Source organism: Ischnura elegans, chromosome 6 (assembly GCF_921293095.1).
Source record: "Ischnura elegans chromosome 6, ioIscEleg1.1, whole genome shotgun sequence".
Lineage (NCBI taxonomy): Eukaryota > Metazoa > Arthropoda > Insecta > Odonata > Coenagrionidae > Ischnura > Ischnura elegans.
Genome location: NC_060251.1, coordinates 63,133,858 through 63,150,566, shown reverse-complemented (window position 1 = coordinate 63,150,566; position 16,709 = coordinate 63,133,858). Strand labels below are relative to the sequence as shown.

The following is a 16,709-nucleotide window of genomic DNA, read 5'->3' as shown; positions in this document are numbered from 1 at the left end:
TAACTACTGATAAGTAGATTAGAAAGAATAACTGTGTTAGTTGCAAGCCTAAAAAGCACCCATATTCTGGTGACATGACTTTGTGTATAATTGTGACCAAATTTGCCTTGAATTTATTATTTTTTTAATAAAATTAATTCTATAAAAGTTACCTGTTACATTTTTTGCTTGCAATTTAATTTGTAAAACTTATAACTACTAGATTGTAGAATTTACATGATTGTTTGATTTGGAATTTGATGTGGCGAAATGTGTGTGATTGATCATGATAAAGACAATGTTCATTTCTTCAATACAGCTTGAAAGTAGCTAGATGACCAGGTTCTGGTTACATAAAGACCTTTACAAATACTGAAATTTAAGTAGTTTGTGTTGAACAATATTTAGGAAGAAAACACTGGCTAGCCAGCAATGGATCTGCATCCTTGAGTATTTTAAAGTGTAGAAGAATTCCATTGGGAGTATAAGATAAGTTAAAGCTCTGAGTTGATGGTAGTTTCCCAGAATCCTAGATCAAGATTCTAGATTTGCTAGTTACTCCTTATTTCAAAAATTTTCATTGCTTTATATTATTGTATATCGCAAAATAGTATGTAAAAGTATCCCTCGCTTTATGCTATATATGCTCCTAAAAAGTTTCGTGTTAAAAGAATTTCATTTTAAGTGAGAGATGTATGTCAGGCAGTAAATTTTACGCTTTGTGCGTCAAAGGCTTACTTTTCTTGGAGCTATTTTACGTATGTGAGCATCAATACAGTTGATTTGGGACAATGATCGAAAATCCAAGATATTAAATAATTATCTTTTGTAGAATCTATTATTTCATGAATAAATTATGACAAATCGTGTCCTTCTATGCTTTTCCCATGCTTATGATGAGGCAACCAGAGAGTTATGGCTAGTTCCTTTTTGGAGATATTGCAGGAAGATTGCTTGAAGTATGGAGCAATCTTGAGACCCATTTCTGTTAAAGCAAAAACTTTGTTAGGCAATTTTGTGTTAGGCTATGAATACTAGATCATATTTGAGTGTGTAGCAATGGTGAAGGGCCAAAAGTACAATTCTAACTGAATTTTGTGTAACTCATCATGGTTTTCATGAAACAAATCTTAATTGGTCTCCATTCTTGTGTAATACTCATCTGAGTCTTGTTCACCAACTTCTCTCACACAGCATACCTATAATCTAAGTTTAGAATAAATTTCATGAGTGTTATTCATTTGGAGGAGAACAAAACTCAGAGTCTCCTAGTTGAGGCTAATGAATTCTGGGTAGATATTGCACCACTGTTAGTTTGTTATACCTGTTTCTTTCTTTTAGGTAATATTAAGGCAATTATAAGGATTAGTTACGAAGTACATTGGTGATTATAGTTTCTGTAGCACAATAAATGGCTGTATTACATCAGCAGAGAATTTGGTAGTTAATTAATTGCTCAAGCTCAATATGTATTGACTATACACAGGTATTGCGGAACAATAGTTGTTAATGATCCTCTTAATTTCATAACTCTGGTATTTTTCTCGCCAGAGAAAGGAATCCTTCGAGTGATCATTGGTATGGGGGCTCCTAAAACATATTTTAAAATCTTCTATGAGCTCTCAATGGTGCCCAATTTGTCTGGAAAGCAACTAATTTGTCAGAGTGCGTGCTTTCTCGCCAAAATCAGAAATTACTTTTAAATCAGAAGTATCTGGCAGTAGAAACTTTTGAACATGGAAAGCAGTGTAGGTGAGAGCATCGCATTGGTGGGGCATCCAGGTGTTAGAAATATCCCTTCTTTTAGGGATGAACCCCCTCCTCAATCTTCTCAATTATTTTGTTTGCACGGAGGTTTTCAAATATCTGCGATCTTGCATTTGCCACTCACCAATCTGTTTACACCAAATTTTGCCCATTGGTGATATTTTCCTCACTTTTGGTTGATGAAGGTCTTTCAGAGTGGTCATCATGGGCTATCTTTTCCCAGTCATTTTTAAATGTCATCTGCTCTCTTGAAGCTTGAGGACATGAAAGGGCTGAGTACCCATTAGCTCCTTTAATTTGAATTGTGTGAACAAATTTTATTTTTGAGGATTGTGTAATATTGGATGGCATACCATTATCTAAGTCCTTCATTGTGCACTGTGAAACTTGCATCAAACAGGGATTCACCAGTATAATGATGTAAAAACTACCTGAGCTTGCAGCATTATGAAATTTGCAACATTCTTCAGTCAGTCCACATAGTGGAAGTGTGGGAAATATACAGTTGCCCACGTAGCTGAAAGGCACTGAACAGTCAAACCTTTTCAGGACAAACCTCTATAGAACGAATTTCCTTCTTACAAAAAATAAATGTTCTGATTTTCCTCTCATAAGAACAATACATTTTCATCCTCAGTAGAACAAACCTCTTTACCTCAAAGAATTCTGATGGACGCAATAATTTCTTTACCCTTGGAGTGGATTTTCTAGCTCTTTAGAATGAAATAAGGAAGTATATAGTCGCATTTTGATCCTCTTCATCAGTGATGTGATTTGCAAAAGAAGTAGGTAGTAATGCTTGCAGAAGTCTGTAGAAGCTTACATCGTTTATGGGCATATTAATTTTATTGTCCTCTCAAAGCCTAGATTTAAAAAAACTGGATATGTTCACACAAGTAATTATCCAAATATTTGAATTTCTTCCCATTAATAAGGATATTGGCATGATATTTTCGTCTGAGTTTATCGAATTACCATGTAATACTGCTGTGAATAGAGGCCCAGGACCTTAGACTAGCGAGCTTGGTGAATTGTTTTCATGTTATATTTCACTACCCTATCATCACTCTGGGCTTTTCTTGTAGTAAATTTGATTTATTCGTGCTAAATACTAGGAGACTACCTTACCCTTCTTGAATTTGATTTTGAATATTGCGTGATGAATAATGACATAAGTTATTTTCCGAGGGTAGTTACTATGATGGTTTTCTGAGAATGTTTTTTATGAGTGACTGTGTACGTTTCAACTCTACCCTTGTTGACCAGTCCATTGTTAACCAAATATTTATTTAGTCTTCTAATTTCCATTTTTAAAAGAGGAGGCTCAATTTTTTTTGGGCAGTTCACTCAAAAGTCCTTCCTTTAATCCCCTCCATGATCAGTTTTCACGGGGGACCCATGAAAGAACCGAAGAAGTGTTTCTTCTGGCATGTCTTTGATGGTGAGCGAGAGTATTCTTTTCAACAGAACAATATCATGCAACATCGTAAAGTAGGCACTGCAGATTGCATTTAAAGTCACGAGGATATATATTGGAGTTGGTTTTGATCAAAGGATATTTATCTGCTGCTATTGTTGTCACTAGAGAATGACAATTAAAGTTTTGATGACTGAGTCACCGTCCATGACTTCAAATTACTGTATTTTCTGGTAGATAACCCACGTGTTATCTATACAAAATATAGAAAAATTATAAAAATAATAGTGCATGATATACAACGGAAAATTTAGTTTAATTGAATATTGAACTCTGAAGCAAATGACTTAACAATTCTAGTTATATACCACAGACAATACAGAGTGTATACTCACTTACTAGGGCAATTTTACAAGTAATTAATACAAGAATTACATTATAACTTGCAAACATAAATCTTCTATCTAATTTGCAAACATAAATCTTCTATCTAACTCATCTCCCGAGTCGCACTGGAACGAATCCATAGTTCAAAGTATTTCCACTGGAAGATCAGCAACATTGCTTTCCTCAGTAGCTTCATCGTTTGCCGAGTCTGTTGCTTCTGTAACCTGCAAATCCCCAAATGATTTATGAAAACCTCTTTGGACGCAATTTGCTGTCACAGAATTCCAGCTTTCCAAAATCCATTTGCATATTTCCTCATAAGATGGACGATCTGGATCTTCCCAGAGTTTGTATGTTCATAGACACCTGCAATCATCCATTCCTCCCACTTAGCTCGAAGTTATGATGTCAAGGATTTATTCACCGTGAAATCAAGGGGTTGAAGTTTCTTCGTCAGACCACCAGGTATAATTGCTACCTTGGAATATTTGTTGACCAATTTCTTTACTTTGGGCCCTAAATGGGCTCGACATGCATCCGTAATTAAAACAGATTTGGGGCTGAAGAAAGCATGTTTACTTTTTTTCCAAACATTATCCAACCAGATCTTCATCAATTCTTCATTTATCCATCTGCGGTAACAATAAGGTCTTTTGAAAAATGCCCCTATGGAATGGTTTTCCTCTTTAAATATCACCATAGGAGATATCTTGGAACCATCTGACATTATTGGAATTAAGGAAATAAAACTTTGTAAGGTTCACTGTTGTTTAATTAAGGGCACGACCCGGGTTTCGTAACTTAGTTACATCGTCAGGTGACTGAACCTGCATGCATCATACATTTATACACAAAGTGCACCAGTGACTGTGAGGACATCTGTCGGAAAGGAAAAGGACTAGTGGGAAGGCGGGGGTGAGGGTTAAGCACGGACTGAAAGAGGGAGAGGGGGGGGAAGAAGGGAGAAGGGGCAGCCTTGATTTGGGACGAGGGTTTTTCCTGTGAGGATAGGTATCTGACCAGCCAGGGGAGGGTGGGGTTAAAGTGGATGAGGAGACGAGAGCTAAAGAACAACACCGCCACCTTCTTTAGCTCTCGTCTCCTCACCCACTTTAACCCCGCCCTCCCCTGGCTGGTCAGATACCTATCCTCACAGGAAAAACCCTCGTCCCAAATCAAGGCTGCCCCTTCTTTCTGAACAATGCTTGTCGAGGCACGAACACTTAAATTATTCCTCATCATGAACTGGAATCTCCAAGAGGGATTTGCTTTGAAGTCAATGATGTTTTTCTCTTGTGCAATTTGCTTTGCTTGAAGTAAAATTCTAGTTATTGAGAGTCTTATTCCTCTTGATCGTTCAAGAATAATCCAGTCCTAAAGTTCTTTTTCGAGTGTTGGCCAGAAACACTTTCTGTAGCGTATGGCTCGTTTTCAATTATGCAGTATCTTAACCCTTTGACTGTGCAAATAAGCTGAAATAGGCTACTGAGTGTTCCTGGCGGCTACTGAAGGGCAGTGAAAATAAAAAGAGGAGTAAAAGATGTCCGCATGACATCTACTTGTCAAAGAAAGAACTTCTAAGCACCTATGGACGCAGGAGAGTAGAAGCATAGTTCAAATCGTCAATAGACGATGGGAGCAGGTTAAGGTTTAAAAACCTTCTCATTCTTTCGCCACTCTCTCACACTAGCTTCATTTACATTGAATTTTCTGCCTGCTACACGATTTCCATTAACTTTTGCAAACTGAATAACTTCCACCTTAAATGAGCCGTGTACGATTTGCGTGTTGTTGCTTTCCTTTCTTCCATGGCCATACAATAATAAATATAATTAGGTACTATTGAAATACCTTCGATACTACTTTCAAAATTGTTTATTTTCTAGTTCATTTGTCTATAGAAAGGTAGGTAGCTATGATGATTTCGCTGCGGCTTAAACAGCAACATAACGATATTTAAAGCACTACTGTAATTATAATAATAATATGAAAAATAGTACAAATTTGAAATGCACATTATCAATACATATATCACAAAGAAGTTTTTGAAATGCGTGTTATCTAGTAGGTGCATGTTATTTACCAGAAAATATGGTAATCGCTCATTAAAGGAAAAATCATTACATACTCACAGTTAAATAGATGGGTGTGGAAAATTACAAAAATATGGCAGGAATTACTTTGTGTTTGACTTCGACAACAAAACACTGAGGTAATTGCCAAACTCTGAAGGCACTTACAAATTTTCAAATTTAATCCAGTTCTCTCGAAGGTAAAACCTTTTCACTATCAGAGTTAATCTAGTAATTATTCAAGGTCCAACCATATTTCATTAAAATCCACAGTGGAATAAAGGAAGTTAGTTTTGATCAGTGTGCTGTGTGAGCACTTTCTCCCAGGCCCATTGTCCTGCAGAATTGGGGCTAGCCCGTGGAAATGGTGGAGTTTATATCTTGTTGAATCGTCATCAATTTACATGAATACTAGATATAAGATTCTATGAGATTCTCTTAATGTGATGATCTTGGATGCCAAAATCTGCTTACAGGAGGCTTTTTAATGGCTCATTTGTTCAGCAATTGCTGGGGAGACAAAAAAACCTCAAGCCGGTAAAATTCTAGAAAACCTCCCTCTGTTATTAGAATGAAACAGATATTACTTTGAGAAATTAAAAAAATAGAATTATTGATATTGACAACTATGCACTATAACATTCCAAGTGGGAATGTTTTTAATGTCATTAATGTTTTAATTGTCTTGAAAATATCATCCACAAAAATGGCTTTTCACAATTAATTTTATCTTCCATTTTTTATCTGTTTTCTGACGTTTGAGAAGAGCACAATAAAGTAATAAAAAATTTTATTGTGTCACATGATGCCTTTTAGATACTAAAAGTTATATTATTTTATGAATTGGAAACTGTTCTAATCAACACAGACCCTAAAACCTAAAAAAAGACAAGGATTCCCTTGGTTTTGTTTAACATTTATTGTTTAAAATTTTGTTCCCTTAAAACCATAAATTAAGATTCCGCTGTACATTTATATTCTCTTAAATGTTCATGTTACCTGAATGCATATTTATTTTCATGTTCACCAATGGTATTTTATAATGTAATTAGAAAGTTATGTTTTTTGTTGAATATTAATGGAACATGTACAGTAATGTCTTCTCATTGTATCATGTCATGATAGTTATTGATTTTACGACCGCGTTATTCCTATAAATGCAATATTAAAATTATTTTATTTAATTTGACAAAATTATAGTTATTTGCCGAGAATAAGCATTCTATCTGAGGCAACTTCAGCAAAATTGTTTTATATCTGTCAATAATTTGCTAGATTGCTTTTTCGTATGTTAGGAATACAGCAGAAGCTTCTGAGCAGCAAAATTTTTTTGTAGTTCCTAAGGTTTATTAGTAAGAGCTCTTACATATAAAAATATCCACATTTCATGCTGGAAGTAAACCTCTAGGCTATTAGGCACTTAATTTTCACCTTACTCTTGCATTGGTTTTCTCATTTCCCTTGGGAATGCTACTGCTCATGTGAGTAATAAATATTTGCTTTTCATCTTTTCTTAACACTGAAAAATGGAATCAGTGAAGCTAAATCATTCACTAGCAAAATATATCATGGTTCTGATCCGATTCTCACATTCGCATCCAACAATTTAAAATATCTATTTACAGTTATATGATCTTAATAATCATTTATTAAGTAATATTAATTTTTTCTATTTCCATTTTAAAATATTGTCTCATTTGAAAATGAAAGTGGTTTTAATCTGAGTAAGATAGTTTTTACAGAAGATGGACTTAACTAGCTGTAATCAGTTGACTACTGTAGAAAGAAGTGTAAAAGAGTAGTGCAAAATTCCATAGAAATATTATTTGCCTCGAATGGGATTTGTACCTGGATCTCCCAATTTCCAGTCAAGTGCTTTAGCCAGTTAAGCTACCAAGACATCTTTCCCCTCTGCGTAAATTAATGATAATCTATTTCCACAGTGTGGAGAGATGCATTGGTAGCTTTGCTGGCTAAAGCACTCGACTGAAAATTGGGAGAATTGAATCCCTATCAAGGTGAATGATTTTTTTCTCTGAGGAAATTTCGCACTATTTGTGCATTGCGGGTGACATATGTAAAGTTTTCACTGTGGTTAGTTCTGGTATACTTAAATGAGTAGTCATTATGAACGTTGTTGGGCATCCCTTAATGAGTTCCTGTTAATTGGAGTGGAGAATAGGTTGGTTTCTTATTTATTTTAATTGCCTAAATCGAAAGATATAACTCCTCGAGTATGTATTTCACGCTTTTAGATTTTTAAATCACGCTATCTACTTTTCGCGATTAGATGAAAAGTGAAAATTTTCAACCTGGCGAGACGCGACGGCTTAGTATGAATGCTGGGAAAAGTCCGTGTGACATCATTCTGGTTCTGGCTGCCACTGTGTGAGGCCACCTTGGTGCGAGGCTATGAGTGCCAATACGATGCAGAGTGCTAGCAGGTAGTGCTTGGCTTAGATTAGGATTACTAATACCCTATCAAACGAAGGAAACTTTCCGACCATAGGCCATTTTAATAGGTGATTATTAAGAGATGTTTCCCTGAGCTCTGTGCCTCATGTGTGCATTGGTAATCTCAGACGATGTAAAACTCCTGACTACTCGTATAGCATCTAGGTCCCTGTGACGTCACGTGGAGTGGCACCACACGGGTGCCAATCTGGCCTTTTTCAAAGGAGGTTAAAATTGGCCATTAACATTCGTCTAAACAAGGATTTCAAAAACCAAATAATGTCTTCATTATGAATACACTAATGGTGGGTAACGAATCGCAATCAATGCCTTTCATTTTCTTTGATTAAGAAAACTACCCTATTTGTGATTTTTGAGGAAGGAGCTTTGAATGCTATTCTATTAGTCTTCTCATTCACTCTCTTTAACCCAAAGGTTTGTTTGGTGTGGGTAGAGATAGTGCAATTGGATGTGTTAATTCTGATGGGTCTGATAATTTGTGTTTTACTCAAAAAAATTTGTGTGATGGTATGTTTCATTTTAAAAAATAATCAGTTTTGTTATTGTTTATGCACGGAAAATGATGATTTAAAAGAAGATAGAATATCATCACCATGGGTCAGCATTCCTAAGATTGCTTTGACACAGGTCTTAACTCAATGGGATTTTCACTGAAAATGGATGGTTACACGATGAAAGAATATGCTTCATTTTGAAAATTACAGAGAAAGCAGTTTTTCTCTAACCTGTGCCTTATTCGTAAAATTCCTCTTTGAGAATTGCGTAGTAATCCTGCGCTCCAAATGAACCATCGCCCGTGGATATGTTAACTTGGTGCCAGCTAACTGTTTGTCCCAGTTTTTAATAAGCAATGAGTAAATGACAGTTGTTAAATGAGATACAAACCAAGCTTTAGATTACTAGGTAACGAGATATTGGATTTAATTTATGTTGCATGTCAATTTTGTGGCTTATCAACTCCACGCTGAGATATATTCATTATTGGAGAAGAAATAAGGGGCCTTGCATTAATTCACCTTCAGAATGTTCCAAGAATGCATATGTACGAAGTCTGAGTTGTGTTGTACAAAAAGTTGTGCAATACACACACCGTAATAACTTTTAAACCATTCATAACTGTGTTGACACACCCTTCAGGTTATGATGTTTGTTTTCATTGTTACTTTTTTGTTATTGTCATGTTAATGTCATTTATTACTGGCATTCAGACATCACAGGGCATTCTTGTAGCGCGAAAGAATTTAGTAATTTTCGTGAGCTTTGAAGCTCTGTAACTACAAGAATATTGAGAATTATGTCATATTTTGCTTACATTAATAACTTTAACTTACTTATCTAGACATGTAAAAAAATTACTTTTTTAATTTTTAGAGAGCATCCCATTCTCCTATCAGCTAATCTTTTCACACCTAAATCTTCCTTCTCTTTCACATCCTTCTTTTGTTCCATATATTTTTTATGGGTCTTCATTTTCCGTTCTTGCCATCCACTTGTCCCGTTACGATTGTCTTCATCAGGCCATCATGTCTCAAGATATGGCCAATCAGGTTGTTCCATCTTCCTATTAAGGTTTTCATGAAGCTTCTCTTCTCTCCTACTTGTCTCAGAACTTCCTCATTACTAATTTTGGTCGATCCATTTGATCCTTATCATTCTTCTGTAGCACCAGATTTTGAAGGTCTTTACCCTTGATTTATCTGCTGCTGTGTCTCTATTTCGATTCAGTGGTCCAATGACAGATATATTTTGTGGAAACCTCAGTATATTAAACCCTTATATGCAAAAAACCTTGTTAATTTTTAATCATGGTCACTTCTGGTATGATATAAAGATTTTAACCAGGTGATAGAGATGAAGGATAACTAAATAGCAGACCAAATATTCGAAATGCCGTCAAATTTTCTGTTGATACAACCAAAAATTATTGCCTTGATTTACTGTTTTTGCAAGAGTTTTATCAATGAAAATGCTTAGTCTATGTAAAGGCTATTTTACTCTGGGCATATAATTGCACAACTCACAACTGAATTTTTCCTCAATCTGGTTGGCAATTGTGTGAATGTATCAATAAATGCGAGAAGGTAAGAAGTAAAGGGGTACAAGGGATTTTTTTAACAGAGTTAGGCATAGAAATTAGGTAAAGAAAACAAATGAGGTTAACTAGATACATATTTAGTAGAGCATTTGATTTTCCACTCAATGTCAGCTCAGATCAGAGAATCCCTCATTTCCCTTGGCAACCAAGTCTTTGCATATTTATTTTATCAATTTGTGTGGCTAACTCTGTTTCGAAATAAAATCACTTGTACCCCATGGCTTCTAACCCCCACAACTAAGATAATAAAACACAGGCTATTTTGCCATCTTGCATTTATACATTCATGCATGCGCTCTTACAATTCACCACTTTACACAACCCAATTTGTGCTCTCCCACCTACATTAGATTGTGCAAGCACATGCCACATGTAATGTGACCTTGAAAGTTAGGAACTATCACATTAAGTAGCATAGAAACATGATATTATATATTAAAATTCATTCTTGATTACCTGGATTTGTGTGAAGCTTCCCCTAGAAGGTGGTCGTTAGGTTTGTGATATGACAATGCTGTTTGAATTTTCATTTGAAGAAGCATTATCTGTTTTATACCCGACCTTTCTACCTAAGTTTGCGTTATTCCTTCAGTGGAAACTATTGAAAAGTGAATTGTCATACTAGATTTAACTGAGTGTAAGAATGATGGAATGATTTTATTTCATAATTCCTGTTGGCAATAAGAATAGGTCATGAAGTTGTGATCAAGTAAAAGTATTGGGTTAGTTGTATTTTTTCTATGTTAGTTGTATTTTTTCTATGTAAATAATCACTCTCTATCTACAAAATATATGTACTCATAGCATAGTCACTAAACATTTTTTAAACAAGTTTGTGTTATATCCTGTTGTATTTATAGCTACGATAAGTTAACTAGCTTCAGTGGTATATTACAGATGATGTTATCATGAAGAGACATAAGAAGACAACGTAAAGATGTTTAAAGGAACCCATACTGTCACCCTCTAGGAACAGTAAATATGGAGCTCAGACACTTTAAAACCCCTCATAGACGTTGAATTACTATTAACTTCAACACTGATGATGTAATATATTGTGGCGATTGTTTAGCCTGTTTGAAATCTTACTGTTAATTTCTATGAAGACTGTATGGTGAAGAAAATTAGGAGGCTCTGATTAATTTAGTTAGTATAGAATTTGCTTATGCTGGTTGTGCAACTACCAAATTAAAATAGGAGATTAATGGTGAAAAAGACTATTTCTGGTTTTGCACAGGGCTCTGAACTTTGCAGACAGTTGATTATTTCAAAGTGCAGTAAAACTAACCTTGCTTGAAGCAGCTATGCAACGGCTGCCTAAAGCAAGCATTGATGCACAAAACTTACCTCAATTCCTGAAAAACGTTGTTATTTCTGAGGGATATAATATCCCTTGGAAACTCATTTTGCTATTTTCGTATGTATAGTGTCTAATGTTCTTACTTGATGATTACATGTTTGTATAACTTTCTTATCATCATATTATTCTTAAAATGTCTGTGTGTGTGAGCTTGTGTTTCTAGCCACATGTTACTTCATGTCATATTGAATTAGAACATATGTAAGTGAATCAAATTTTCCTCTCTAAAATGATTTTAATTGGCTACCCATGCTTCAGTCAATGTAATGATGTTGTGACAACATTTAAATGTATGTAAGCATGTATTTATATTTTAAAATTGCAGTCTTTTCTGTCAATTTTTTTTGCCAGTCCTATTTAATGCATTCCCAAGCTCTTTTGATCCCATTTGTGAGAGACTGGCTGACATTATTTCCTTTGGGGCTGTTTCAGGATCGAGAGGCTGGTGGTGGGGGAACTGGAGGTGGAGGCCGTGGAGGTCGCGGTGGCCGGGGAAGTAGGAACTAAGGCGGAGGGGGAGGAGAGCAATGTCTTCATCCCCTATTGTTGCAGAGTCGCCGGGGGGATCTGAGAAACTTTTCTCTCTTTACATTTTTTTAATCACCCCCTTGTCTGTCCCCATATAGTTTACATATATGCATAAATATATTTTTTTCGTTTCTCTTCTCTTTAGTGGCTGCATATACATAATATATATAAATACATATGAATATATATATCATGTTAAGGGAAAAAAAGTACTTTGTGACTTTACACAATACACACCCACACACATACACATACTATTTGTGCTGCAATGAGCATCACACACACGTATGAACACACCACACTCACAGAGACCCTTCTCGCTCGTTGTGCAGTGCACACTATCATCGTCCGTTCTACTCGTCTTCAGTTACGTCTCCTGAAGGCAGTATGGTAAATTTCATTTCCAAAGAATGAGGACTTAGAAGAGCTTGGAAAGTTTAAGGTTTTGTGCTGATCTATTTCCCATGGTGCAAGATTGTCATTGCCAGTGATGGTATTTTAGTCATGCCCTTGAATGCGGTTGAGTCCCTAAAAACTAGCAAGCATGTGATTATCAACGGCAGGGATCAAGAGTTGTGAATTAGTCACTCCAAAAATCCTACTCCTCCCACATCCCTTAGAGCGTCCTATCCTTACCCATTCCCTTCCTGATGACCTGCTCTGCAGTTATAAACTCCGCCCCCTCCCTTTAAACTTGTGCAGACTTGTGGAATTAGGTGATTTTCTTGGGCCTTCTAGTGGTTGTGATTGATCTGGAGCGTGATATTTCCCCCAAAGTCTTATGGCTATCCAGTCATGCCTGGGCACTTTTGCCTGTCTTTCATTAGTTCTCTGGAATTGGTGAGAATAGCCGACGATAATGGATCGATCAAAAAAAATTTGCATTGTGTATCACAGTGCACAATGCTAAAGGTATAGGTTCCCAGTGACTGATTCAGTTAAACTTATGATCGTTTTCCAGCTATTCATCCACAAAAGAATTTTATTTTCCTTTCCAAAGATGAAATGAATGGTGATGAAAGACTTAATTCCTAGTTCCATGGAAAAAATTATCCCACCCTCTGGAAAACATTTCTTGATGAAAAAAGGCCATGTGAACTCGGGCACAGGTAGCATTCTTTTCATTTTTTTAAAGTGTTGTGCTTGCAGAGTGGTGCTGTGTAGTAGGGGCACATGTTGACAAAGTTTGAGCTTCTGCCTCGGGAGGGGGAGGCTGTGACAAGAGGCCTCCAAAATGAAACTCAAGCAGGAAGGCTCATCCCTAACGCATCACAAGAACTAATCATCATTCTCTTGCATTCCTCTTTCTTCCCCCTTACCCTCTCCTCCCACCTTGTGACTTTTGACCTCTTGTGCTTGGGGGTCTAAAGATAGATTTTCTTTGTGCTGTGAGTGTGGTGGAGGCAATTTTTTTGCCAAGGAGTTAAGCCATTAAAAAAAAAAAACGAGTGGATGACTAAACATGCAGACTAGTTTTCACCTTGAGTGGAGTTGCAGTGCAGTGAGTAAATTTCTTCTGTTACCCCACACGTCACCATGCAACTAGAGTACTGACCACCCCGTCTCCCCCTGGGAATCCCTCTTGCACGAACATGAAGCCATGGAATGTCCTCCCACCAGAGTGCCCCATGTTTCCCCCACCTCCTCTTTCGCCTCATTTCCCCCTTTTTCCCTAGGTTTGGTGCATCATGTGGTGTCAGGATGTGGCGATGATGGTGATGACTTGGCTGCACTGGTCAAATGGACTCTTGGAAAGTTTGAGGGAGAACACATGGGTGCCCAAGTGTCAGCTCGGGTGCACTCATGCATACGTACTTGTGTGTGTAAGTGTGCATTTCAAAGTGTAGCTGCTTTCATGAAGATATATATATGTATAATTGAAAAAAAAGCAAATTATCCTTAAATAGTAAAATCCTAACAGCCTTTTTTTTAATCATCGGTGGCCATCGGTGTTTAAAAATATCAGTGGGGAAAAATTGACTGTGTGTGCGTGTGTTAATAGATTAAAAAAATAACTGCATAGGGATATATAATATCAAGTGTATGTGACTATAATCTGCCCCAAGGAACTGTCACCTCTGTTTCTATGTGTGATGTTTGGTTCTCTCATGAGATCTACTGCGGTTTTTAATTTGGGCAGTCATGTTGTCCTGGCCCCACTAGGCCCACTTCGGACCATATTAATTGTAGAGGAATGGTGGTGAATTTAACTCTGTTGCACCCCCGAATGAGTATACTTAGCCTAAACTCACTCCTCATCCTATGTGCCTGATTCACAAACCCCTTGGCTGTCGGATTCATTGAGCCACTAAGATATACCTTTACAAGATCCTCTTTTATCACACTGTCTTCCCCCATTTTCATGTGTGTTGCATGCTTGTTTAGGCTTCATATTTCTCCCCTCTATCGTGTGTAATGCATCTTTTTCATTGACCGTGGATTTTAAAGAAATGCCATTGAAAATATTCAAAATAAAAAGGTAGAGAAATTTTGAAGAACCTTCTTCTATGGTTATGGTATTTGACTACACACATATATAAATAAATATATAAAATAAATATATAACTATACAAATAAAATATGCCTAGAGAGAAAGTGAAAGTTCACCCATTTACTACTTTGAGTTCTAGTACTACCAACTAAATACATCCCACTTGTCCGGTCCGTTGTCGTGTAAAGGTTAACAGGAGGTCCCTTGCTGCAAATATTCATGGCAATGAAAGATATAAAGTGTGTGGAATCAAGGACCCTGAGGTGTCTATTTGTGTGTGTTTGTGGCCAAGTGTTCGTGATTCAGATGGGGGATGGGAGGTGGCGATTGTGATTATTCAAGTGAAGTAGGGCATATCTTCTTGAATGAGTGGTCTGCAGTGAACTTCTTGGAGGGGGTCCTTAGGTCGCAGTGTAAAATTCATTGAAAAAAATGCGATAGTCGATGGATTCATTGGCTCGGGCCAATTGTGAGAAGTGATGTGGTGTCAAAATGAAATTAAACCCAGTGACAATTATCTCTTTGTTTTCCTCTCGATTTCCCCATCCGTCCCTCTTGTCCCTGACCTATTCTCTACACTTCCATCCCTCATTATGTACTCTTACACTTGGGTGTAGCCAACAAGAATTTTCGAAAGTGAGACTTTTATTTGAAAAGATGTAGCAAAAACATGAACATTTGAAAATATTCCTTTATAACGCTTTGAGTACTTGTTGCTGATCTGTACAGAGAAACTTTTTTCAATACCAAGCAGCCCAAGTGAAGGACTCCCCGTGTTGAGAATTATAATTTTTCCCTTGTTATGGAATGCAGAGGAACTTTGGATGCAATTGTTACTTTTGTTGTTTTTCCTTAGAGTTGAATATGAATCTATTTATTGATATAAAAGCAAAAAGTCAATGCCGTTCATATAAAACATTTTTGGACAAATGAAAGTGACTGCAATAAATTATTTTAGCATCATAAGGATTGAGTAAAAAACTGTGAATACACAATACACACTTCTTTTTTGACAAAGTTTGGAGAAAGAACAGAATGATTTAGTAACAAGTGGATTATCTTTCATTGAGGAGGTGCATAGTTGTGAGTGAGTGATTGTGGGTGTGCCATCGATATCTACGCGGGACTTTCAGTAAGGACTTCGTTAGAAGAAATGCTTGTAGCTGGCTTTGGCATTTGAATGGTGGAATGCAAACTTGCAGACGCAGAGTACGACTAGATCGTACATCTCACTGGGGGCAAATTAATATTCTTTTGTTACAGTGTTTGGGTACCAATTATGGTTTCAGTCTTGTCTGTTGTGGGGTTCAAGGGATATTAAATGTAGTAGAATGCAATTATTACTCCTCTGCCCTTACTGGGAAGCCAGGGGTTTGTAAATGTGAAAAAAATGATTCTGATTGGAGTGTGTGGGAGTGCTAAATATGGTCCATTTTTTCATACATCCATAAAGTTGTGAATTATATTTCAGTTGTAATGTCAGTGTAAGTCATAACAAAATATTCAATGCAACCAGATATCTGTTTGGTGTTGCAGAACATTATTAGAATCAAAATTTCTAAACTGTATGATTTCTTGGTGTTCAATGACCACTGGTCATAGTGTATATTAATCTGACTATGCTAACAGCTGATTTTTACTGTTTTGATAATGTGATGAGAAAGAGAGCCTGTGTGTGTTCAAGTGAGCCTAAATTTTGATTTTTTTTTTGAAATATTAGTTGGTGTGCATATTGATGATAATATCAATTTTGAAAGTGATGTCCGCTTAAATTTTGTACTCCTCAGTTAAGAGGTGATCAATGACCCAATGTTATTCATCTATTCAGAATTTTTTCTTGTTTAAAATGTTACTTATTGTTTTATTTCAGGAGGGTTTTCTCAGTGGCAAATGAGTATGGCTTGTTATGCTTTTTTATGTTACTGTATGATATTGTTAAACCAGAGTTCCCTACATGGGTATGTTACTAGATGGAAACCTGTGTGTATCAAATTTTCAAGGATGTAGAAAAATGGACCAAGTTCAGCAGATCCGACTAGTGGGAAACTGTTGATAGCTGAATAAAGCATCAATTAGAAAATTATACTGTTGTTTCAATTATGTGTAGAATGGCCCTTTTATATTAATATTGCCTCATT

General features: G+C 36.4%; 1 protein-coding gene across 1 annotated transcript in view; it reads left to right on the top strand.

Annotated features, from left to right (window-relative positions):
• The window catches only part of LOC124160869 (YTH domain-containing family protein 2), a 31,889-nt gene extending 15,235 nt beyond the window's left edge, over positions 1 to 16,654 (top strand). The window contains exon 5 of the mRNA XM_046536976.1: positions 11,985 to 16,654. Coding sequence (XP_046392932.1) covers positions 11,985 to 12,059 — 75 coding nt within the window. The 3' untranslated portion in view covers positions 12,060 to 16,654. The remainder of the gene's footprint in view (positions 1 to 11,984) is intronic.
• The last annotated feature ends 55 nt before the right edge of the window (positions 16,655 to 16,709 follow it).